The sequence below is a fragment of the Phaethon aethereus genome, assembly GCF_964289735.1.
Source record: "Phaethon aethereus genome assembly, chromosome: 6".
Taxonomy (NCBI): Eukaryota; Metazoa; Chordata; class Aves; order Phaethontiformes; family Phaethontidae; genus Phaethon; species Phaethon aethereus.
Window position 1 is genome coordinate 8,576,498 of NC_138580.1, and position 26,149 is coordinate 8,602,646.

General features: G+C 41.3%; 1 protein-coding gene across 1 annotated transcript in view; it reads left to right on the forward strand.

Annotated features, from left to right (window-relative positions):
* Positions 1 to 26,149, forward strand: part of NCKAP5 (NCK associated protein 5) — a gene marked incomplete at its 3' end in the record, with an annotated part of 384,285 nt that overhangs the window by 128,045 nt on the left and 230,091 nt on the right. Inside the window, exon 3 of the mRNA XM_082001372.1 lies at positions 16,977 to 17,036. Coding sequence (XP_081857498.1) covers positions 16,977 to 17,036 — 60 coding nt within the window. The remainder of the gene's footprint in view (positions 1 to 16,976; positions 17,037 to 26,149) is intronic.

The window sequence follows — 26,149 nt, forward strand, 5'->3', positions numbered from 1 at the left end:
TTACTGTGCTCTAACCTCTTCAGAAATTTTAATGTCAGGTCTGGCTTCCCAGGTTTGTCCTCTTCTGTCATGTCAAGGGACAGTACACAGATGTTAGTGAATGGCTTTGACCATAATCATTGGCTTCAGGGTCAAACCAAGTTTACTTAGGAGAACCATCACCGAAACACCTGTATGAGAACTGGTTGGCTTCAGCAATGTAAAAATACCAGTGAAATAGCAGTATGCTTTGGAGAACTAGAGAAGGAAAGGGTGTGGAGGAAATAAAATACAGGTGTAGCGAGGATGGGTACAGAGATGGGGTACAGTTAAGTAGGTGAAAGCATGGCTCTGCGCTTCAGTGTGGCCATTTGATGGTTGGCCAGTGAACTCCTGGGGAAATCCTCTGATCGTTGAGGAAGGAGCAGATTTAAAAATTAAAAACTCCAGCCAGAGTGTGATGGTGGCTGGAGGCCTCTACCAAAAGGGGATAAATAAAACAAAAGTCTGAAGGGTGAGAGAGGCATTTTGCTTTGTGGCAGCGAGAGCATTTTCTTCTCTTCCTCTGTAGTAAAACCCTACCTGTCTGATGTTTGGCTGGCCAGCTAGGCACTAGCAGAAGGGATTTTATGTGCCCGAGGCTGCTGGCGCTCCAGCTGCAAGGGTTGCAGGCTTCCAGGAGGCAGCTGGGTGCCGGGGTGGTGGTTAAGAGCCCAACTGGAGGATCCAGCCGAGGCTGCCGGAATGTCCCGCAGGTCCTGCTGAGTCACTGGGACTTCTGGCAGGTACCCGAATCGTCCCGCTGGCCCAGGGAGCGGGGCCGAGACCTGCCGCCTCTGGCCTGCCAAGGGCTGGCAAACCACAGCCTTAAGTTATTTCCAGACCCTGCTGATCTCCAGCTCTGGCTGTCCTGCTCCGTCAGTGTCCAGCTCTTAAAAATCCGGGCTAGTTATTTGTCTGGGGCAACTCAGCTGATTAAATACATGGCAGTGGAAATGGGCTGAAACCAGCCGTCTGGCTGCCTGTTTAAAGTATTAAATTGCTGCTTGGTAGGATGGGCATAATTTTCTAGGTTTTTAAAATACTCTTCTTTATTAATACCTTTGACAATATGAGGTACTTCTGTGCATTTACTTGGAAACATTTTCCTCATAAAAGGAAAGTTGATTGAGGTTGTTGCAGGGAATGCTTTAAAAGATATCACTCTTTTTAAAGAAAATACATCTTTGGGAAACCTTGTAGGCCATGACCTGTATATAGGGGAAAATAGAAATTATTCAGTACCTACCTAGAAAATAAGTAGTTTTCTCTATCTGTCACTCGCAATTCAGAGGGATTGGAAGCTTTGGATTTTCAAGTAAAGTTATAGTTTTTATAGGTGCATACAGAAGTGCTGTCTATAAATAGGTAAAGTTTTTCATAATGTTTTCACGTCGGTACTGAGGGCAGCTACCTGTTGGTAGACCTCGCATACCTTGAGAATTTATCTTTTCCTACACCTGAGGTTGCGAAACAGGCATGAGTATGCTAACTAAAATAATTTCCAATTCAGCAAGTAGCTGTATAATCATCTAACACACTGGGACGTTGTGTTGATGCCGAGTGAGAACTTCGTAGACAGAGGCTGGTGGAAGAGCTGCTGATGCCTTACCTTACTGCCGGGGCCAGCGCAAGGCAAAGCAAGACCTATTGTGTCTCGGTCATGCATTCGCACAGACAGTGTTTAATGAAGGGATGACTATGTGGGTACTTTGTGCAGAATGAAATCCTAGCATTTAATTTCTGTGAGAAATTAGATGATAACAGCTTTCAGTGTCAACTGTGAAAACTGTTTTGATGTGATGTGCAGTAATGAGCAGGTACTGGCTTTATAGTAAGAAATAATAGGCAATCTAAAACCATATGTTTTTTTTTCTGCTTCACTAAAAAAATCCTTAATGTGTCTTCTAGATAACCTCCAAATGACAGATGAAACTAATTAAGACAATATCTTGTTAAGAAAAATATGTCAACATGGAAGTAGCATATCAAAATATTTTTGTTCTTGCAGCATGATGAAAAAGGAAAAGGTATTCTATTTTGCTTTGGGGACTTTCAGAAAGGAAAGTGAATGTAAACATCTCTTAGGTATTGATCCCCTGAGTTTGGAAAAGCTCTGAACACCTGTATGGCAACTTAGACCATTAATAAGGTATATTCTGTATGTAAAAGTACTTTCAGTTCTCTTTGCACTCTTGTAAAACACTCTTAAGAAGAGCCACTGTTAGAATTTTGCTAATGAACCCTGGGTATTGAGGAGACTGCTTCTGCTGGCTTTCTCTAAAAAAATTCTAATTATTGGTGGTGGATGTTGAAGTAGGTGCTTATTGCAACCTCATTCTGATCCTTTAAATTCAAGGTAAATGTGTACCTTAAGTTTAAGCAGCAAAAACTCAAAATGCCGATGTGTGTGTTTTCTGGCAGCTGTTTTGATCTTGTATAAACTAAAGGCATTGCCATGTAATGATGCAGGAGATTTATCTACAAAGTTTATCACCAATTTTATATATGGCTGTTTTTCTTTGTACTCTATTAATACAGGTACTTAAAGTGTAGTTCTAGTTTTATGATCTCTAATATCAAAGTAACTTAAAATCAAGATTAGGTTCACTCACTTAATTGGAAAATGGCCTTTACTGGCTTTATTTTCTTAGTATAGCTTTTCACTGGGGAATTAAATTTTGAAATAATCAATACCTTGGTTTGAAACTGACTTCTTCCTGATTCTGTAAATGAGGTAATACTTGTGGTGATGCTACGTGAGCACTGTGTGTGATTTTTATTTTGCTTCCTGATAAAGGTGATGTAGCTGGCTGTGGTGATGACTGTAAGAAGTCATTTCAGAGCACAGTTCATTACCCAGACACAATACTGGAATCTTTCTGCTGTGGAAAATGGCAAGGAGCTTTATTCAAATATTACGTTGGTTTCAAAACACATTATTTCTTGTGGAAACTGGGGAAATGCAGATTTGCCTAAGTATATGGTTGATATTTGAACTGCTGAAAATCTTTCCATTTTAATACTTCATAGAATTACAGAATGGTTTGGGTTGGAAGGGACCTTTAAAGATCATCTAGTCCAACCCCCTGCAATGGGCAGGGACATCTTCAACTAGAGCAGGTTGCTCAGAGCCGCGTCCAACCTGACCTGGAATGTTTCCAGGGATGGGGCATCTACCACCTCTCTGGGCAACCTGTGCCGGTGCCTCCCCACCCTCATTGTGAAAAATTTCTTCTTTATATCTAGTCTAAATTACTTCAGTTAATATTTTAAATATTTCTTAATATACATTTAATATGTTTGGAAATGCCTGACTACTAACACATCTTAATCCTTATTCACCCATATCTTTAAAATTACTTGTTTTGTTGGCTAAAGTTGAACTTCCATTGAAGTTGATGCTATTTGAGCTTTGAGAAGCTGATCTGGTTGATGTCTTTGGGGAAAGTAATTTAAAATGCTCCAAGAGGGTTTAAATTGTCAGGGTTTTCTTGAAGGTGTTTGCTTCCCTGATTCAGGTTTTAAACAGATAGAATTTTTTTGTTTGTTTTACTTGTAACATGATGGCAGTACACTTTTTCGTAATAGGATTTTCAATCACATCATGAATAATTGGAAAAGTTCTAAGTAACAGTTCTGACCCAACTTTGTTGAGCTGTACTAGCTGAAAGGATAGGCAGTGCCCAAGTTTCATCTGATAATGGGTTTTTTTCATTTAACATTCGGAGAGAGCAGGTTTTAAAGATAATACTGAAGCAAGTTCAGGTCACCACGTGTGAGTTTTTTAACCGAGTTCAGTAAAACAACTTGAGCAACAAAGGTGGGTCTTGTGCCTGTTGTTCTTCAGTCTTCTCTGTTTCATTCCTAGGCAACCACTGAGCTTGTGGTTTGACTATATGTGAGCTCAAATGGCTTCATAAATACACACAAAAATGCTGTCATTGTTCCACTAATATTTTCGATGTGCTCTGAATTTCATTTTCAGTGTTGTTAAGTGTTAGACTTGTATATTGTATGGTAAAACTGTCATTGATAACTTAGTTTCTCCATCCCTACTTGAACATGTTGGAAAGTGTTTTGCATATACTACCGGATGCTGTGGCCATTATTTAAAGTGACAACTATAATTTCTGTATTAAAATTAGCCTGTGTGCAGGCCAGCCGCTGTTTGGTTCAGTACAAATAACGCTCGTTAAGTAGCGCTCTCAGTCTCGGCTGGGGTCCCTGTAGATCCGTGTCCTTTCAAAAAGCGAGTCTTTTCTTCTCCTCTTTTAGATCTACTGAGACAACCAAGCTCGAGTTTGATGTTCCAGCTAATCATCTAATTTGTCAAAACACATAATCAGCCAGAGGCCACTGCCTTTGACTTTATCTACTCTTCTTTTATAGGCAGAGTGATAGAAGAAACAATTATATCATTAGCATGGAGCTGATTTTATTGCTGTAAGGCTGCATGAATATGAATTCGTGTGTTGTGTTACTGAAGGATACTTCAAAGTGATTTTCAAAATGCTGTTTTTTTTCTTTCTGGCATAGTGAGACATGGTTTAGAGAACATTATTTTGTTTAAGGTATACTGAAGCGTGTTCCCTAGGCTGAGGGAGGCCCAGCAGTTTATAAATTTTTCCAAGGAAATTTGTTATTAGATTTCCTCCTTTTTTTCTCTTCACAAAGCTAGCAGGTTACTACTATTTCACAGAGTTCATATACACATTCACAGACATGTATAGAAAAGTCTGTATTACCTTCTCCCTCCAAATCTTTGCAGCCAATAAAGAGGATCACATTCCTGAATCTGAAAACTAAGTTAAAATTAATAATTAATAAAAATTTAATTAATAAAAGTTAAATTATTGCCTGTTGGTACATCCAAAATATGCTCTATGTAGACGTTTGAGAAATGCTCTGAGACAATAATTATTTCATTTGTTTTATCTGTCACTTGCTGGGAGTCCTGTTGGAAGGCCCCTCCCGGGTCTGTACTGGTGGTAAGTGCGTGCCGCGCTCGTGCCAGTGGCTCTTTGCACGGCGCCTGAGAACGAACTGTTGCACATTGTTTAATGACCTGTTGCTCTTAAAGTACAGATCACCCATTTTACATTTTTACCAGAAGCAGATAATTTTACAAAAGGTGGTTTTGGCAGAGTTTATCTCAAATGTCCTTTAACTATGAAACGTTCTTTTTACTTTCAGAATTATGGAAGATGGATGGATATCTGAAATAATTTTCAAAATTGATTTAATATTTTTTTTCACTACTACAGTATAAATTCAAATGATTGAATAGATGCATTAATGCTTTTAATAATAGAGATCATGAATATACACCTATAAAACAAATAGCTGATTTCATAGCAATGTTGTAAACATGGTAAATATTGTACGTCTCTCAGCATATATGCTCACTATTGATCAGTTATGAAATTGTACGCTGCAAACCGTATTTCTGTCATTTTAGTAGCCTTTTTTCCCTCATATTGGTTGTTGTTTCAAAGTGTATTAAAGAAAAAATATTTGTCTTGTATGCACAAAATACTGTTTTGGGGGCCTGATCTGAGTTCCAGCTGCCACTGGGCGTAAAATGGAGCCAGTCCCCAGTAGAAGAGTGTCCACCTGACTGAGCAGTACTGAGCAGTATTTCTGGGTCTTAACAGAATAGTATTCTTATTCTTGAGGGTGCAAAGTGAAATTATAAGAAATAACAACAACAACAAAAAAAGGCAGTAAAGAAAAGGACTCTTTCTGAACAACTTTGATTCCCTTCTGTATTTTCTCTTTGAGTGGAAGGTCTTTGCAGGTTTGCTAGTGATTTGTGCCAGAATACTTCAGTATTGAACAATTGCATAAAGAAAAAAAGTAGCGAGAGAGAGAAGTCCAGTGAATTCAATAAAATAACTTTATTTTTGTTCCTTGTCCAGAAAAAAAAAAAAAAAAGAGGATGACTTTTCCAAGGTGTTTTACTGTTCAATTAGAACAAGACAGGAGTGACAACTGGAACGTTACAGAGTGTGCAATAAAGGTAGCTCAGAGAGAGAAGAGACATGGTAAGTGCAGCTTGTTAAGAAAAACAGAAGTCCTCATGCTGTGGGCTTTCTGGATGGATAAAACACATCACACTGTGTAACACCCCCCCCAAAAAAAAGAGATTACAAAGTATACCAGGAATGTGTTGTGATGATCTGGGATCAAAGGAGTGGAAAACAGAGGTAAGAAGTCAACCAGTAATGAAGCAAAATCAGATATCATCTTTGAATTGTAAGAGCAAAACTGAAAAGCTTTGTAGAGAGCAGGGAGAAAAATTTTTCTAAAAGTTCTCACAAACAAATGAGAGCTGCATGTATCACTCGGGCAGAGCAGAAGTAAAGCTAGTTATAAAGAAAACAAGGAGTTGAGCTTAGTATCTATAACACTGTTGGGCTTAGTGTCTGAAACAATGTATTTGGGTTTTGTGCCTTACACCCCATTTTTCTTGAGTTGTACCTTTGGCCCTTTTTTTCTGAAGAAATGCACTTCTGCCTTTGTTTTCCATAGAAATAAGAGACATGGCTTAGTGGTGTGTTTCTGGGATCCCTGGCTTACAGACCTAGTTGTCTATAGCCTTCATCACTCCTGCAAACCGAGTGAGTTTCAAAAGCTGGTAATTTCCTGACAGCATGTAGAATCAGTGTTCTGCGTGAATGTTAACCACAGAATTTCAGAGTGATTAGGACTAAGCAAAGATCTTCCAATACTGGAAGGTTTGCATGGATGTAATAGACATTGTAAGAAGTAATGTCAGTCTGCTGCCATTTCTTGCTCTTAATTTATGTCTGAGTAATTTCAGTTATGAAGAAATGTTTCCATGATTTCCAGCCTTATGTGAAACAAGGTTCTTAATTCATTTTCGTAGAGGACAACCATATAAATTTCAGCTAGCACCCACGCAGACAGCCTCAGGGGATAAGACTGAAGGAGTGAGAATTCTTTCATGCTTTGATGCATTGGTTGGGAAAGTTACACTCCTGTTAAGCGTGATGCATTTTATGTTAATAAACAAAGATCATTAAGTGAAGACTGAAGTGCTGCCAATCCTGAATCTTTCATGAGCAATAAATTCTCATTAAAATCCTTTAGGGAAATGCATATCCTTTCAGAAGAATTTCCACAGCACATCATCTCCATGTGACAAATCTCCAGAGAAAAAAATATATGTGAGCAACCAGTGATTGGGGGATTTGTTAGCTCAGCTTCCAAGTCCTTTGCAAAAAGAAAATATTGTTTGCTTGTTTCTTCCTTTGTTTTTCATTTTTCAAGGTCTTCTTAAGTTGAGGCTTAGTGAAAAAAAAAATTCACTTTTGCTAGAAATGGATGAAAAAGTTCAGGATTCACAGCTAATTCTGGGTCACAGTCCAGAGAATTCTTCATGTATCAGGAGATATCTTCTGGATTTCAAATACTTACTTAAAAACAAAACAAAACAAACAAACACAAGCAAACAATGCAATAAAAATAGTGTAAATCCGTAAGCTGTAAGGATCTAGTACTTCAAACCATACAGAACACCCCAACCAGAAACACAAGAACTCCATCTAGTCAAGAGACAGGCTTGACCCAACTTCAAAAAGAATGGCAAAACACCAACTGAGAACTTACACACTCGCAAGCTGAAAGATGCTGCTAGGAGCAATTAAACTGAGGAGGAACAGCTACAATTTCCCTACTGGTGGTGTAGCGCACAACCTACAACAGTAGGCTGGTTTTAAATCTGGAGTAGAGTAGAAGTACTGAATGACGTGCTGAAGAAAGGCAAGATGTGAGAAATATCCTTACAATTAGCAATTTCTTTCTAGTCCCTACTTTATTTCTTTTTTCTGAAAGTGCATTAAAAAGAAAGAAAAAAAATCTTTTGATGGCTTTATAGAGAGAGCGGCTGTATTTACATCACTGCTGTTACTTTTAATTTTACCAAGTCACAGAAACCAAAACCTGACTCTTATGAAGTGGCATCTGCTTTAGCAGCATCTTTCTTGTGTTGGCGCCTGATGCGTTGCCAGGCCCATGTCAGCTCTGCCGAACAGCCAAATGCCACCAGCTTTGGTACTTCCAGCAATGAGAAGTGTATTTGGGGATCAGGACCAGAAAAGCATCTTGTGGGCACGTGAAATGAAGAGTAGCAATTGTGTCTGTTGGAAATAAGAGGGAGTAAAAAGCAGTGGCTTAAACTGTTGTCTTCCTACCATGGGCCAAACTGTCACGTAGCAATGACCCTGTGCCTCTTTCATTATCTGCTTTGGACCCAGCTGCCCTATAAAGCTAAACTGGGAGGCCAGGAGCAACCTGTCTTACTGTTGCCTTGTCCTGTTTAAGGAAGTGGAGCTCCTGGACTGTACACTTCTACAGAAGGTGGATTAGTAGTGTACAAGGGAAAGGTGGTAGTGTGTAAAATTTGCTTGGAGACAGTCATAAGAATGATACAGTGGCTCTGAGGATGCTGTCAAAGAGAAGATAAACACTACTATTTTGTTTTAATTAGAAGAATGCTAACTGTAGGCTTTGTACTGTGAAAGAATTCTCAGAAAGAAATTTGGTACCATTTGAGAGCATTTTAGGGCTTTCGTTAAGCAGGTGCTTTCATTTGTAGACGACATTTTAAAATAACACCTGAAAAGAAGAACAAGCAGTCATTCCTGTAGTAAGTCTACATTCTTGTAGATCTGCGTGCAACAAGCTGCCTATATTATAACTTAAAGTTTCGTTTGCTGAATTAATATTCCAGACTGACTTTTATTAGTCCTTTTCTTCTTTTTTCCTGTTTGAACACTGAGGTTTTCCATGATGATAAGTCTTCGAGGACTTGGCAGCTTGCCTAATCATACAAATTCCCACTGTATGCTTTTTTGATTGCAACTTATTGACAGAAATAATACAGCATTAAATACAAATATTACTGTTAATGTAACATTAAAATTGATAAATCAGTCACTTATGTAAAGAAATTCCAAACTATAACAGTGTGAATTTGTCAAATTGCTTTTACTAGGTATTTTGTGGTGTGGATTGCTGAACAGAGACAATAAGTTTTATGGTTAATGTACCACTTCTAATAATAGCAAATTTTGTGGGACACATCCTATGCTCATTTATTTGTAGTAGCGCATTTTAGTAGTTTATGGGATATATTGAATCGAGGTTTAAACGGGGAGAAGATCTGCGCAGAATTTGTCCCTGGTAAAACCTTAACTATGCTTTTCAATAAATGCAAGGTTTACATAATGCATGGACTATTTAATTTATAATGTGAAAACCTGTATTTTAGATGTATTTCAGAGTTCAATACTGTAGTGCTGTTTCCCTGGTGTTTCTTGGCACTTAGGTGTTCGATGTTTCATACTTGATGTTGCGTTAGAGTTGATAGCCAGGTGCAACTCCCTTGCCTGCTGCAGTTTACTGTTTTGTGTTTGGGCTGACTTTGAAAATAAATCTTTTAAGTATCTCTCACTACTGTCCAGGAACTTCAGAAATTATTAGGAAAATGTTAATTTTTTTCCTCCATTTTTGTGTTTCATTAAAAAATTCAGCTTTTTTCCCACCCATTTTCTTCTTCCACCTGGAATCTCAGCTCAAAAGAAAGGCTTCAGGGGAATAGATCTGAAAAAAAATTGCAACCAAATGCATTCTCTCGTGAATAATGGTCATAAGTGAGATGTTCCAGGAGATTATTAAATTATTGCTTGGTATAATTCATAATTATCCTGGTGATTTGGCATTGTGTCATACAGACATTAATCTTTTATCCTAAAACTGAATGCGTGCATCATGGGGGAGGAATCACTTTTTCTGCCTGTTTTTTTTCTTAATCAAGAAACTGCATTGATTGTGATGGTTGGTACCACCTCCGTGTCTTGTCAAGGAACTCAAAGGGGGATTGGTGGCTCTATGTGTTGTCATTCTAATTTTTTAGCAGTTACTAATGAACATTATTTAAAGGTCTCTACTTAAAAAGCTTTTGCTCTTTACTTGCTGGCTTTTCTACATCACCAAGATTAAAAACTGTCTCAAAGCTTGAGAGGAAAAAAACCCCAACATTTTAAACTTTGGATCTAGACCTCCCTAACTATGTTTGATACTGTTGGCACAAATACATACAGAATTTGAGAGGTGGGCTGTGTTGTGGAGTCAGCATAGTGACTTCCACAATAGTGGAAGGGGACACCTCAACATTAAAAGATAGATATATTTGAAATGTCTGAAATATCAGTGAATCATTAAAGAGTACAGTCTCTTTAGTTATTAAGAGGCTATCAAGTCTTAATAATTTCAGTGTTGAAAACAGTAAATGTTAATGAAGTAATAAAGATCGCCAATGTGAGAGAAGATGCTTCTGTTGAAAACACATTGCCGTCCGTCCCCATGTCCATGCTTAGGACAGGGGAATTACCGTGCTCAAGTGCACCGCCGCCCTCGGCTGCCGTGCTGGTGGTAATTTGTCATGAAAACAATCCCATCATAATCTGCCATGGACTCCTGATAACCTTTCCTTTTCTGATTTCTCTGCCATGGCTCTGCCCCTCCTTCCTAGCCAAAGGCAACCTTTTTGCTTTCGTTATGAAGGCTCTGCCCCCACGACGTTCCTTTCACGGCACTTTTTGCCTCCTCCTTTCTGACCGGGGAAAGGTTAGTGTTACCCCGTGATCGTCTTTCATGGTATTTCTTTTGTATTTGGTGTCTTGTTTGGATGCTTCTGGAAAGTAACTAGATGATCTTCTTTGAACTTCTAATTCAGATGTCATATACATTAAAATCCACTGGAAGTCAGTGAAGAGCCCCTGGGGATTCCTGAGATATATTTTAGGTTATAACTATAATTCCTGGGTGGGATTTTCTCCCCACAGTTAGTGTCACCCAAAGAAAATACAGTTTAAATAAGTGATGACCTGTTTTGCTGGTCTGGATTTGGGAGTATCATGTCTTGTAGAAGAAGAGTTTAATGTAAGTGATGTTTTCTGTATGCCTATCTTTCATTCAGAAATTAATACAGATAAATTAGCAATACATAGGAGCCTGTGCCTTGCTGGTGGCTCATCCTAGCTATTCTGCTTCCGCTTGGCAGCGTTAGTACTTCCCATGTAAAAATAATTAAGTAAAACTCATAGTTTGCTCAGCTTTAAATTTGCAGTGAATATTTCTTTGCAAGATGACTCTTTTATTGTCAGCTCTAGTTAAACCGTTGCAACTCTAAAAGACCAGTTTCAAAACGCGCACAGCACTGACCTTTATAAAGCACCAAACGCCTTCGTGGTACGTGAGCTTCAGCGGGAAGGAAGGCTGCAGCATCGCTAACCGCTGCGGGCGCAGTAGGAGCTGAAAGAGGCGCATTAGTTCACTGCAGCGTTTCACCCTCGGCTGTTGCCTTGTCAGATCTCATAGACTCGACGGGGTCAAGCCTGGTCAGCATTCGGATGGGAAACCTCCCTGGAAAACCAGGAGATGGGGAAGACGGGCTTGTGGCCCTCTGCACAGCCTAGCGCCCTGCCCCTAGGTGCCGGCGCTGTGCTGCAACATGAGTTTAATGGATTTAGTAGTATTTTTTCTGGTTTGTTTGAAAAACAAGGCCGTGATGACAAATGATGATATGGGGGGCAGGGGGGAAGTTACAGACAAATAATTTTGGTAGGTGATAAATAAGGAGCGGTTCCAAGGCGCAGTGGTTAGGGACTCCTTGCAAATTCACATTCTGTGTCTGTTTCTGTCATTTTTCTGGCTCTTTTTTTCCCTGCATGAACAGGGTATTTATTAGGTTTTTGAATCTCTCAGCAATAGCGTAGAGTGGGAAACTCAGTTTGAATTTCTGTGCTCCAAAATAGCCTGCGGAAGGACGCACTGGCGTATAGCTTGGCCACTCTGAGTGGAAACAATTACCAAAAATAAAACAAATGTTAAAAGCATATTTTCAAAGCCTGACTTTTTCAATGGGTCAGGTGGTGATTTTCTGGCTTTACAAATAGTATAAGTTATAAAGTGAAAGGAAAAGCTGGGCTTCATTTTGTGGTGCAGAACTGACAGCTTCTAAATGAAATCACTTCAGAGTGAAAGTTTCAAGGAAGGATGAAACATGAAGGAAACACTTTCCTGTTCATGAAAAAAAAAAGTGACTGGAGAAACAAATGAGTAACTTGGGAGCTGAACATTTTGTCCACATTCTTTCTGTGTGTAAGAAAGTAATAATTTACTTGGGAAAAAGGAAATAGGAAATGTTTGAAATATTTATGTGTCAATGTTGAAAATGCAAGAGCTGTCAGGGCATGCTGGCAGGTCGTGGGGCTGCTGTGTGTGATCAAGACAGGAAAGGACAACGTCAGGGTGTGATAGAGCCCTTGTCTTCCCAGTGGATCATGGGCATTACGGTTCACTGAAGCGTTAACTTAAGTTTCGGACGGTGTTACTAAGACATTTTCCATTCTTTCTGAATTTTGACTGTGTTCTTCATTAACAGTATAAAATTATTTTTCTTCATTAAAACCATAAAAATATTATTTACCACTGAAAATATATGCTGATTCTGTGTGGCTGAGATCTTGGCAAATGGATATAATTCAGCACATTTTAAGGGAATCTTTATTTCATAACTTTATCCAGAAGCTATTTTAAGTAATACCTTTCTGTGTTAGGTGGAGAAGCAAAGCCCTGTATCTAAGGGCTTCTGAATATGAGGTTTCAAAATAAAAATTAAAAACTTATTTCAAAATTTGGGAAGCTGAAGTTCACTGTTAGCATTGTTTTGTTGTATCAACGTAAAATAGCAATATAAAGAAGGAGAAGTAAGAAAAAGGGAGTCTTTTCACTCATCCAGTGTAGCTTTTATTGTGTTGTTTGATCTGAGGATATCTGTTACCAGATCAGGAACAGTGTCAGCATTTGTTCAAAATGCTGTGAGAGGGGGGGCGTGTGATTGCCTTGACTCACCTACCCTCATCCCCGGCTGTGTGTGTGAGCCGTCGCTGTCGCGTGATACAGGTTGTTTTGTGCCGGAGTTGAATGAATCAAACAGATGGGAAGGGAGACAGAAGGAGAATTTTTAGTTTAAGGAGAGTTTAGAATTTACAGGATTATTTAGCACATTTATGTTTTTCTTGGACTGAATGGGCTTTCCTCAAACTGTTGTTTTTTTAGAACAAGCTACTGCAATATCTAGTAGCGATGCTGCGACTTGAAATGTATCTTTCTTCATCCACACAGTGACCACTTGTGCGCTTGGTTCCATCTGGAAAGGATATAATTGAATCCTTGTTTGGCTCCTTTAATTATCTCTTTGCAAAGTCCTTGGCTGGGAATTTTGCCACTCACAATGCAAATATTCAAACTTAAGAGCATAAACTGTACTTTCAAAGAGCATTTTTGTAAACCTTTTATCATTTGGTCGTTTTTCAAAAGTGAACATGAGAACTTCTCAATGACTCAATGAACATGTTTTAATTTTTTAAATCCTCAGAGAAGATTTTGTTTTCTTGCAGGTTGGCTGTAGTTGCTAATTAACTTTGTTAATTAATCATGCTGTAGGGATGAAACATGCTTGATTAAAAATAAATAAAAACGTATAGCAACAAAGTAATGCTGCTAATTTTTCCTATTTAAAGCAAAGATTAAAAAAACAAGATTAACTTTGAAGCTGCGTGTCAAATGTTCTTTGCATTTGAAACATCTGAAAGGCTAAAGCAGCTAAAAGCTCACTATTTTTGCAGCTCGGTCGTAGTAAAATGCTTATCGAATTGTAACACCGCATTAAAAAATGGGGGCTGGGATCAGCCGCTGAAGGTGCTGTCTTAATCGGAACTGCCTGAGATGGTGGGTAGTAACCAATGGGTTTATTTGGTCGTGCTTAGACATGAGGGTCCTTGTTCTCGCTTGTCACATGTCTTATATGAAAGCTTCCAGCACTGCAAATTGGTGTTAAATGCTGTTGGCTCGTAACAGGATTTTGATGCCCTTTCTCACCCATGACATTGGCATACGTTTGCACAGAGTTGGTGGGAAGTGGCTCGCTGCGGGCGATGGGCCAAGTGCAGCAGAAATGAAGCTCCCTGGAATGATCTCGGGGGTGACTGTGGTCCAGAGGCACACTGAGCCTCTGCTGCGTGTCCTGCCTAGATGCAGGTGACCATCTGCGGAGCTCTGGCTGCGAGAGCACATCTCCTTCACCTGGGGAATGCAGGCGGGAGGGAGAAGATGCTCTGGGACCTGTTTGAAGTGGGAGCACAGAGTTTGCCTGCCTCAAAGTTGACTTATTTTTAGACACCATTGGAACAGATGGCTCTTCTGTATCTCCTGTTGCAGTTTTTTTCTCATACATAATAATCAGCTTTCTTTTTCGTTTTGTGCTATTGTGAAGTGGCAGGAATATTATAAACACAGTACCAGAATGCCAGTCTGTGCGTTTCTTTGCTGGGAAAATCATTAAAGCCTTTCCCGAACCTCTCTCAGCCGGAGAGGGAGGACCTGGCCTCGTTAGGATGGAGCTCGAATGGAATTTACTCTGATTCCAGAATCCCAGAAATGTAGAACTGATTCCATGTTGGAGGTAACACAGAGAGAGGAAAGTATTCCTCATGTAGGAGGGATAACTAAATAAATCTCTGCAGACCACTGTCAGGAAGTATATGGAGGAGTGGTTTGTGGGGGTTTTTGTTTGTTTATTTTTTTCCCCCTGCATCTTTTCTCATAAAATATCTTTAGGCACTTGTTTTGCAATTAAAAAGTCAAAACCCCCTCAAAGGATATACTTGCTTTTTCCACGAAAGCATATTAGGGCACTGAAGCGGTGCAAAAATGCAACGGGCTATTTCCAGCAGATGAACTAAATACTTAAAATAGGATTAACCAGCATTGTAATTTGCCTGTGATAGTATCTGAGCAAGGAAGAGGGAGGGCGGTACTTGTCTTTCAGAAGCTGTTTTTAGGATGCTTGTGTTAAGGCTATCAATGCTGTACTAATGCCACTCCTCAATTATGACTAATTTTTCAGATGCGCAAAGGGGATCTTGATATCATGCTGGAGTAACACAAATGCAACTTCTGCTGGGCTGTGGCTGTATTGTCTTTAGGTTTTGCCAATATTCAGTGGTTTCAGCATCATGTACAGTATTAGCAATGCCTAGTATTAATCTGATAACCGTACTTGCAGGGTACCACCAGCTGGCTGCGTGGGGAGTGTTGTGGGGGTACTGCAAGCACATGGGGACACTTAACTTAAATATGACATCTTTTACGGGAAAGGAGAGGGAGGACTGGTTTGGTGACCCGAGCATCCGTTGAGCTATGGCTGAGTGACACCAGTGCTGTCATTCCCGCAGTAATTAGGCGAGTACGTGCCTAATTCTTCCTTCCTCGGCAGAAACGGTTCCTGAGAAGTGGTTTAAAGCCTACTTTTATTGCAAGATCAGGAATAAAATATCGTAGAGCATTTACTTTTCATGCTGGATGAGGCGCCACAGCCCGGGGAGGTCATCAGCTGCTGGGTCCTCCCTCGGCCCCGGCTGGGCACCTCTGCAGGTTTTTTGGGGATGGGAGTTCCCAGCCCCCGCTCGTTGCGGCAAGAGAGCTGGGAGATGCGTCTTTGCGTTTTCAAGACCTCGTACTTCACTGCAGCGCACGGCGGGAAGGTTTTCGTCCCTGAACTCATAAACGTCTTGGGAAAGCCGGCTGGTGTGGCCGGTGGACTCGCGGCTGCCCACTGCCCTCTCTCAGCAGGCCTGAGCCCGTGGCCCTCTTATATGTACGTTGTGCTAAGTACTCACTGGGGAGGAGATTTTAAACATCCCAGGTAAGTGCCAGGATGCTGCACTGGGATGGTTCAGGTCTGTCTTTCCCATTAGACCAAGTAGAATTTCTGGGCAAAACACGAGTAAATGGAAAATTTCAAACTTGCTCATGGATATATGCTGCCTTAAAAAATCCTTTTGCTCGATGTTTTTAAATTATTTACAAAAGATGATCAAAAAAGGTTTGTTCATCTGCAAATTTATGTTTCGTTGTGTGCTGATAAAGTCCTCTGATGTTTCCGCAGGGTGCTTTTCTTTCAAAAATAGATAGCCTTCTTTAAAAATAGCCTATTTGAAAAAGTGTCTTTGTTTTTCTTAAATCCTTTTAAAATTATGGTAGGTTGCTTAAGTCCCACTTGTTCTGTGAAGTATTTTTTGCTTTGCTGCGCTTCCAGAGGGAATTCCTCTCCTCCCGTACCCCTCCTGCAGTGGTCGGTTCCTGCACCACTGTCCCCTGTCTACGTTTTGCAGTTCACATATTTGGTACCTGCTAAGTTTTCCCAGTCCATACACCGTGAAAATCTCTTTCCTTTTCTACATATACTAAACCCCTACTTTCATTCCTTTCTTACAGCTTTTCAGGTGATAGTGTGCTGTGATCGCCAGATCCTTAATTAAGCAAATTAATTGCTACTTGAGTCAAGCCAAACATTTGGAAGCACCTTATATAAAAAAAGGCTAATTTTGAAAAAAATATTTAAAATTCAGTAGTTACAAAATGCAGCACAGTATGTTTAGGAATGGCATAGATTTTTTTAATTTCATTTTTATGCATACATTAATTGATAATTTAACAGTCTTCTGACTTGTGTTAATATAGTGCGGAATAAAGCTGATGTGCAAGGCCGTATGAAAAAAAATAACACAGTCTGATTTGCACGGTTGGTTTCCGTATCGCCAGCATGATGAGCTACTCTGTTGTTTGAATGGAGCAAATGATGTTTAGATTCAGTTGATTTATTGACAGTTCTGTCAAACTGCCACAACATGAAACAATAACATAGCCGCTAAATATTGCAAAGAAACACGGCGAGGAGAGCGGGATCTGCCGGGAGGTTACCCGAGCGAGGTGCAGGAATGCCAGCCCGATGGGGAAGCGGTGCGTTCTCTCCACCGGTGAAAAATGACCTGCTATTCACAGGCTTTTCTTTCCATAGGGAGAAGCTGTCTGTGGCTCGGCTGCAGCGAGAAGTTGCACAAAGTAAGAGTGAAGGAGCAATGGTAAGCTGCGGCAACTCGCTGCTTTGCAATTCTTGTCTTACTGCTTCAGGCCTTGGGTGCATTTTGTCTTGCTGAATCATAGAATAGTTTGGGTTGGAAGGGACCTTTAAAGGCCCTCTAGTCCAACCCCCCTGCAATGGGCAGGGACATCTTCAACTAGAGCAGGTTGCTCAGAGCCCTGTCCAGCCTGACCCTGAAGATGGTCACCGGAGCATTAAGGCTGTCTTGGATATAATGGTGGGTTGCCAATGATGAATTCATAAATCTGAGGAAACTCAAGGCTCTATCTTGGCTTCCTTGGAAGAGCTGCAGTAGAGAAAAGCTGTTTCCTTTTCCCTGCTGATGGTGCTTACTGGAATTTGAAGCAAGGCAAGCACAGAAAGGCAATTTCAGATCAAAATGCCTTGATTTACTTGCCTGTTAAATCTTAGCCAGCTGCAGAAAAATGGAAGAATACAAGCATGGAAGCTTAAAAAATCCTCAATCTGATAATTTTGTAAATCATGTAATGCCCCTTATATCTTCATTTTTCATGTAGCAATTTATGAGATTAGGCTTGTGAGCAAAAGTTGAAATGGCAGATTTTTGGTTAACCGCAAATCTCAATTTATAGAGTGCCTTATCTCTTCAAAACAATTTTCTTTAGGAGCCAACATGTGCTGAGTCTGCTTAATTACTTTATATCTAAGGAACTCTTCCCATCTGTTAAGGACTTTGTTTGTCCCTGTCTTCAGATAAAATGTCTTAGGCTTACTTGGGATAAAGTAAGGACCCATTCAAAAACCTTAAAACCCAAATCAGTCCGCTCGAACATACTTATGAAGCCGCTACTAAGTGAGCGAGTCGCATAGTTGGCTGTGAGAAAATTTGGTCCAAAGGTTGTTTAACTTAGTGGAAAGAAGCTCTAGAGGGTCTCTGGGGAGCAAATACTCCATGGGCTGTGTGATGCGGGGCCCTTTAAATCCCACCTGCCTCCAGCGAGGGCATTTTATAAATCAGTATTAGTGATTAATGCAATGAAAGGAGATCTGGAGGGACGTAAGTGGCAGGTGGGAGAAACCAGCTCTGAATCTATTGCTCTCACCATGGCTACATGCAGCTGCAGCAGAGCTGCTGGTGCCTGGCGGGGGCCGTGCTGGGACAGCAGCTTCTGGGCTCTGCATGCCGGGTAGTGAAGGGAAGGAGACGAGTGGGGTTCGCTCAGACAGATACTGCCAATTTGCCCCGAGCCCCCGCTGCGTGCCTGGCTCGGCCGTGGGAGCCGCTGCCCTCTCCCATCGGGGCGATGTGCTTGCCCTTGGGTCTGCAGCGTGGCTGGGTTGGCCACAAGAAGACTGCGAAATGGGGTTTAAGCTGTCGGGATGACTGGCCACTGGGTGACGTTGGGTGTATTGGGGTGTTCCTGGAGGAACTGAGAAACAAACTTTATCAAGTTAAGCCGTAATCCAAGAGTCAGTGACTGAGATAAAAAAACTGCTGCCTCCAGGAGGAATTTTGCCTGTGGAAGAACAGCAAAGATCAGGCATTGGTTTTGCAATCGCATTTTAGTTTTCAGTGTAAACAATTTTCAAAATCTGGGAAGAGCTGTTTACTCTATTTGAAATGTTTCCTTTAATTTTTTTTAACTAGCTTTCCCTTGGAGGCATAGAAATAATACAATGTATTGAGTGTAAAATATACTTAGTGGAATAATTCAAGACTTTATGAAATGAGCAATTTTGATTAACCTTCTAGACCTGGTAAGGCTTTTGGTATATGCACCCACCTTGTAGCTTCATGTCTTGTACCTTTTACTATGGGCTTATGGGATTAATCACATAGCCCTGCTAAGCAGAGGGTAATTTTGTATAATTTGTTGAGAGGCCGAGTGTTGTAACCCATTAGGAGCTGATAGGTAGCTCTCCAGGGGTGCAATCGTCTGCCAAGGTAAATACTAGGTAGTTTTTCCCCTCTTCCCCGAGGGGTAATTTCCACAATTATCCTGCAACTATGGCCAAGGACGAGTGCACCCGTAGAGACAATTGCTTCGAAGCTGTTGATGTACGGAAACTTCTTTGTGTCTCAGAGCTCAGAACTGGTGATTTTAGTATGAAACACAGCAATCTTTAATTAACATTAATGAACTTGCTTGGCTGTGAGCAGTACAGGAGCAGTAAGGGTCCAGGAGATGGAGTATTTGAACACAGGGGAAGCCAGAGATGGAGTAACTAGTGCAGGCTGCGTTCTCGGGGCGTGCAGCAAGGAGCCTGCAGCACATACCAGTTTCGGGGCAAATACTTTAGAAAGATTCACAGCAAAATTTCGGCGGGATTCTGAGCAAGCAGGCCTTTGGCAAATGGCGAGGCTTCCCCTGGAGAAGTGCTGGCAGCCAGCAGCATGCCTGCAGGGTGCTGAATCACATGTGCTGCTCTTTTTGGTGTGATGGACATCCCCCCAGAGACGGCACGGAGTCCTCTGGGGCTGGCGGCGAGGCTGCCGGGCGGTGGTACCTGCCAGCCGCAGGGCGCCCAAGGGGTTTTGCTCTGCGGTCACCGGCTGCGGCTCTGGATAAAAGGGATGGCACCCGCCGCAGCCCCCCGCCAGTGACAGGCCACAGTTTTATTTAATCACTAATTAGCTAATCCGCTTTACTTACTGCCGCTTTCTTTTTTATTTGTTGTGTGTCGTGGTTTAGCCCCAGCCGGCAAGTAAGCACCATGCAGCCGCTCACTCACTCCCCCTTCCCCAGTGTGGGGGGGAGAGAATTAGAAAAAAACCTCGTGGGTTGAGATAAAAACAGTTTAATAGGACAGCAAGAGAGAAAGAAACAACGATAACAACAATAATAATACCGACAAAGGAATGTACAAGAACAAGTGATGCCCAATACAGCAATTGCTCACCACCCAGTGATCGACAGCCCGTCCCTGAGCAGCGATTCCCACCCCCCAGCCAGCTCCAGTTTATGTACTGGGCATGATGTTATATGTTAGGGAATATCCCTCTGACCAGCCTGGGTCAGCTGTCCCGGCTGTGTCCCCCCCCAGCTCCCCGTGCACCCCCAGCCTGCTCGCTGGCAGCCCAGCACGAGAAGCTGGACAGTCCTTGACGGCTCAGCAACAACCCAAAACATCAGCACATTATCAACAGTTTCTCATCCCAGATCCAAAACACAGCCTCACACTAGCTTCTGTGAAGAAAACCAGCTCTATCCTGGCTGAAACCAGGACATTGTGCTAGTTAGATTGGCATGAAGGTTTTCAGTGAACTAACTCCTTCATTTGGGAAGAGCACGGGTGACAGCACACGCCACCTTTAATGCCACCTTCGAGGCCTCGCTCAGTCTTGTGGAGAGCATTTCTTATTCCAGGTGTGAAGCAGCGCAGAGAGCATTTTTCAGAGGCTTCAGCTGAGGTTGAAGCTCAGGCAGTATGTACTGTATGTGATACCAGTGCGTCTGCCCCACGGCGCTCCCCGTTAAGGAGCGTGGTTTTTAGTATGTCGCAGAGTTACATTTTTCATGACTGATTTACTATTGGAAGTAGATAATTACTGGAAGGTGTGATAGAAGATTAAATGAAGTCCTGTTTCATGTCAAGATAAATGTTTATCACCAAAAATATAGGAATAACCTGTAACATGTTTTTTCCATATGGTTGTATGGAAAATCTGCTACCTCATGTATAGGACTGAGTCAGTATGTATTTATAAATTACTTGAATTGGGAGAACTGGATAGATTCAGACTGTGAATACCTGACAATTGCTCAGGTTTATTTAATGAACCACCATCAGCAAATACTGATTATTCATTATCAAAATGCACAATTGCTGCCAGTCCATGTACTGACAGTTTCAGCAGCACTGGCCTTGAATTTCTCCACGTGCATGTTCGCGGTTTCTTAGTCATGTTTCTTCTGACTCATCAAGGATATTTTACCTTTTTGTAAAGGAAAAGATGATCACTTCATACGTGTACAGTTCTTACAGCATTTGATGGAGACTGTGCAGGTGTCTGTGGTGACAGAGGTTCCATTATTAAAACGAGCAACTTTCAAAATAGATCACAAGTTTATTTCAAAACATAGTAAAGACTGAAAACTGCTTTAGTCATTGGAGTCTCTCTTTTTCTTTTTTTTTTTTTTAACTTTAAGTCCATGACTTTGAACCTTTAGGACACAGAACAAGAGCACGTAAAATGTTCATTTTTGTGAAATTTTCTTGACAGTAAAGAGTGCCAGGTTAGGAAAAATAGCAGAAAAATGCTAGCACATTTACGTAGCAGAGTTCTCATGGCAGTTTAAGTGCTGTGTTAGCAGAAACTACACTAAAAACCTTAAATGAACTAAAGGTATACACAATTACTTCACATTTTAATTGTATTCTTTTAATAACTACCTGTGAAAATGTTACGTTTTTTATTTATTTGATACCTTTATTTACATATATGTCACACAGTTTCCTTAGTTTGTACTTCTGCATCAAAGTCCTTTAATTCTACTCTATTTTCCATTAGTTCAATGGCCTGTAACCTACACAAAAGAAATCGTACCACTCTGGCAATTTAGCTGTGAAGGTTAAAGTGGGATGGTACTGCCTTTTATATCTCCATGGGTTTCACTTGGGGTGGGCCCTAGGCTCTGATTTACCCTGTGTCCTGCTGCGTCTTTAAGTGATGCAAAGTGATTATCACGGGCTCTTCCCGGTACCCGTCTATTCCACACCTGCACCCTTTTGTTACAAACCCACCATGTTAAGTGAATGTGAGGTCCCCACTGAATAGGTTTCCACCCTCTGGTAATCCTTCTGCATTAGATTGATTTATGAATGTATCGGGTTCTTTGTTAGCATGTAAACCACTAATTAATTTAAAGCTCTCTGCGGAAAAATTAAAGCCCTGGTTAAGGCTTTCAACAGGCTCAGATGGTGCTAATAACGGAAAAACAAGTTATATTAATGAGTTTTGATGCGATCAGCACAATTCTTGCTTTACAAACAGTTTTTGCTGTAAAACAGTAGGGACTGCAAGTTTTTAAATAAAGAGTGGAAGGAGTAAAGAGGAAAGGCAGGAAAAAAATCGCACTGTCAGTAAGATATCCCATTATTCCTAGGAACTGAGTCACTTCTGCTTGTTACAACTTTCTTAAATGTAACGTGTTTAGATATACGTAACAGCCTCTTAGAAAACCACGGGAAGTGCAGACCCTCATGTTTCCCAGATTGAAACCTAACTCCTAAAGTAATCATCTCTGAAAAGATCTCTGCCTCTTCTCCTCATCATGTGCTGCCGAACTGGAGCGTTCGCATGGAGATGGATGTGTTGAAGTACAGGAAAGGTCTTGGTTGAAAATTGTATTAAAATGAGTGGAAAGTCTGACCATATTCTCCGTTTTTCCAAACTCCAGGGTGTTCTGTAGGTGATTTCAGTTGTTTGCTCTTTCGCTCAAATTTAGACTTTCAATGTGAGTGACAGTTGGTGAGAAGAAAGAGGAGCTCAGAGCCAGCTTGACAATATTTTGTTGAGCTGAATAAAATAAAGTTGAAAATAGAAAGCCAAATCTCTTATCTTCTTTTGTAGGAAGCTGAAAATGCACAGTTATAGCGGCAGCCCATGATTATAGGAAATTATGCTTTTTCCCCACGTCTCCCGGGAGCTGCATTTACCATTTTGGCTCTCAGCACTGCCAGAGCACTCAGTCTCGGGCCACCATCCTGGCCCTGTGGTGAGCACCACGGCTGATAGTAAGGCTGCCCCATTAATCAGCTAGCAGGGAGCCCTCTGAAAAGGGGCACGGTCAGCATTTTCAGAGGCTCAGCTCCTAGCATCTGCACTATGTACCTCGTTTTTATGGAGGAGGGGGAATCCTGAGGTTGCTCTTGAGCTGGGGTCTTACAGATGGCAGCACAATGTACTGCCACTACGCGGAGGCACTTTCTGTCACCGGTGTGATGAATCTCTGCAGTCGCCTCCAGCAGCTGGGAGGGCTGTTGTGGCAGAAGCACCGGGTCATTCAAAAATAGATCGTATTTAGTAATAAAGGAAGTGTTAAAGATGAGCTACAAAAGGCTAAATTGTCTTTCCCAACTTCTGGGTCCATACAGTCTATGAAAACCTCTAGCTGCGCTTTAATTAGAAAGTAGCAGAGAGAGGCGAAGTCGCCGTTTTAAAATGTCTCTTTGAATATTAAATATCCTAAACCGGCAAGCAGCAGTCTGACCTTTGTGCTGTCTTCTCTGTGAAGCTGTATATTTATACACAGCTAGCTGTGCTGTCTAACCCCTTTTTCTTAGAAACTTCATCATACAGCCCTCATGGAAGCTCGGTGACAGTAGTAGTAGTTAGCATCAATAATGATTATTGAAATTCTTTACAAGGCTAGTTTAATGGTCCTGGACCTCATTAATTGTTCAGACTTCATTAGGACAAATGTCCTCATTCATAGCTTCGCAGTCTTCTCTTCAGTGGTTTTAAAATGAAAGATTTTTTTAGTTCTTGTGTCCTGAGTACTTTTTGTTGTTTGCTTCAAATTTGCAGATATGTAGATATTTTCAGGTTTTGTATTTTAAGGCTTTGATGAATCTGAGGATTCTTTATGACTTAAAACACCTGAGACGTTTCAACAGTCATTTTCCAAGGAAGAGAATAAACCCAGTTGCTCCCTTTTCCTGGAACAGAAGGACCGAGAGCCTGGCTGCCTCTGCTCGGAACCGCCTGCCTTTCAAAGCCTGTGTTACTCTTTCCTGGTTAATCAATTTCAGAGTTCGGTTTATTCACCAAATTCCACCATAAATCATTAAAATCGATTTGCTTTCACTCCGTTGTCGTTGCAAGCGTAAGAGAAATAGGGTGAGCCCCGGCTGATGCCCTCCCAGGCTCTGGCTTTCACCAGGAGAGGGAGCCGCAGCCATGGGAAAGAGCACCCGCCTCGGCAGGCCCGGGCTGGCGGGAGCGCCCTGCGGGGAGCCGAGCCCTTTCTGGCTTCGCTGGGATTTGTTTTGTGGCGTTGGAAGGAATTGGCTGCAGTATTTTAAAATACACGGGGCTTTGAAGGGGCTCTCGGTACTTGCCGTTGCGGAGGCAGCGATCCTCCATCCTCAGTTTTGGTGTTTTCTTGCTCCGCTTGCCGAGGGCGTTGTCGTAGGCACCGGCGCTGCAAGGAAGGCCAGCACTATATCCAAAGGAGCAGAAATAAGTTTTGCTCCTCAGCTGGGACTCACCGAAGTGGTCTGTCTCTTCAACAAGTTTCTGCAAGTATTTAGTTGACATAAAAAAGATAATCGAATAGAATTACGCAAGAATCACTGAACACAGAAAAAAAATACCTAAAACTGCATTTATGTAAGGTCTGAAAGTAAAACAGGCAATGTGTAGAAAGTATGTCATATCAGCTAGGTTGCCCTCAAGTAGAAATTGCCATTTATACATTAGATAACAAAGGCAGGGCATGTTGAAGTACAGAAAGGGCACATGCAGTCTCATAGCATCTATGGGTGCCTGTAATATTGGAGTGGCAGTTGGCTTCAGCGTGAAGCAAATCCCGCTTTATGACTAGAAACAGATGTATCCCGCTCTAGGCAATACCTCACCGCCTAATAGGAGTGATGCGCCGTGCACTAATAACAGTGAATTGCAGACATTTTCATATCAAAGGTTAAGCTCTGCAATCCTGAGCTCCTCCAGGCAACGGCAGGAGTTGACTCGAGGAAGCCACATGCTCACTGGATTAATACTTTTGCAAGGATGACCTGAATAGAGCCACCGATCTGCAGGCTGAAGAGGCAGAACATTTACGGTTGGGTTTTATCTCATGCAAGAAAGGGATCTCAGCTAGGACAGAATTAGTCACAACATCTGAGGCTCTGAAGAGGAAAGGTGAATGTATGCATTGGGCCAAGAATTTGAATTTTATGCGAACTAGGAAGGTAAATTTATACAGATTAATAGCAGTGAAACTGCTGGGTTGTACTTGGCGTTGCAACTTTTTTCTTAAAGTAGCTGGGGAAATTAGCATATTGCAAGTAAAAGAAATAATTAGATTTTTTGGGGGTTTTATTTATGGCCAGTAGTTAAACTGTTACTGTAGAATTTATAATACTTACCAGCAACTGTAACTTCCATCTAAAAGGTCTGTTTGCAGTGTTAGTTTTGGGAAAAGACAAAAATCCATCACTTTATCTTATTAAGACTTTGTTCATACTTATTTTTAAAAATAAACCTCTTTTCTAGTATTTTCAGGTTTTTTTCTTAAATCTTGTAGGCCCACTTATAAGAGCAAATACTGGTGTCAGTTGGTTGATTCAAATCCGGTCGCAATAGCCATTGCAACAATTCCAGCCTTTTCCTGTGTTTCCATATTTGTATCAGCTCTACCAGGGATTCTGTGGGGTGCATTGCAGTCATCCTCATGGCGATTTGGGCTTACTGATTTCTCTTGTAAAGTGTGGCTAAAGCAAGGCAGAGAGGACGAGACGATGCAGAAATACCGATTCCCTGAATTCACCTCAGTCTAATCAAGCCAGTCAGCGTAGGTAAGCATTTTCACTGCTGGACAAGGAGTAGAGTCTTTAATTTCTTCATTGTTGTTGGCATGTAAAGGTGAACAAATCGCTCTAGTCATTTTTTTTTTTTTTTTTTATATGTGGCACAAGCCAAGGTTTTTTTCTTTGTCAGGGTCCAGAAGAATGACCTTTTTTCCTCTAAATGGGACAGAAAAAGTTATCAGGAGGGAGGGAAGGTTCTCTGTATAAGGAAAGACAAAATTTATGTACCAAGAGTATTGCTCAGTTGTGCTGCTTCCATTAAATGCCCATTTATTTAAATGAATGCAGTGCTCTCAGAGCTTATATCATGAAGACCCTTGGAACGAGTCAGCTTTGCCTCATTTTAGAGTAAAAACTCTTGACTGCAACAAGTCTTTGTTCAGCATCTAGTGCAATGGAGCCCTGATCTGTAATTGCTCCATGGCACCAGGATAGCATGGTGCGGTACTGTTGTCTTGTCCAGTTCCCGCTGGAACATACATATAAGCAGTCTGCTTTTGTCAACAAAAGAGAGACAGAAGAAACTAGGAAAAACTGTTGGCCCATTTCTGACCACTTTTTGACACGCTTTGCACGTAGACTTGAAAAATAGTT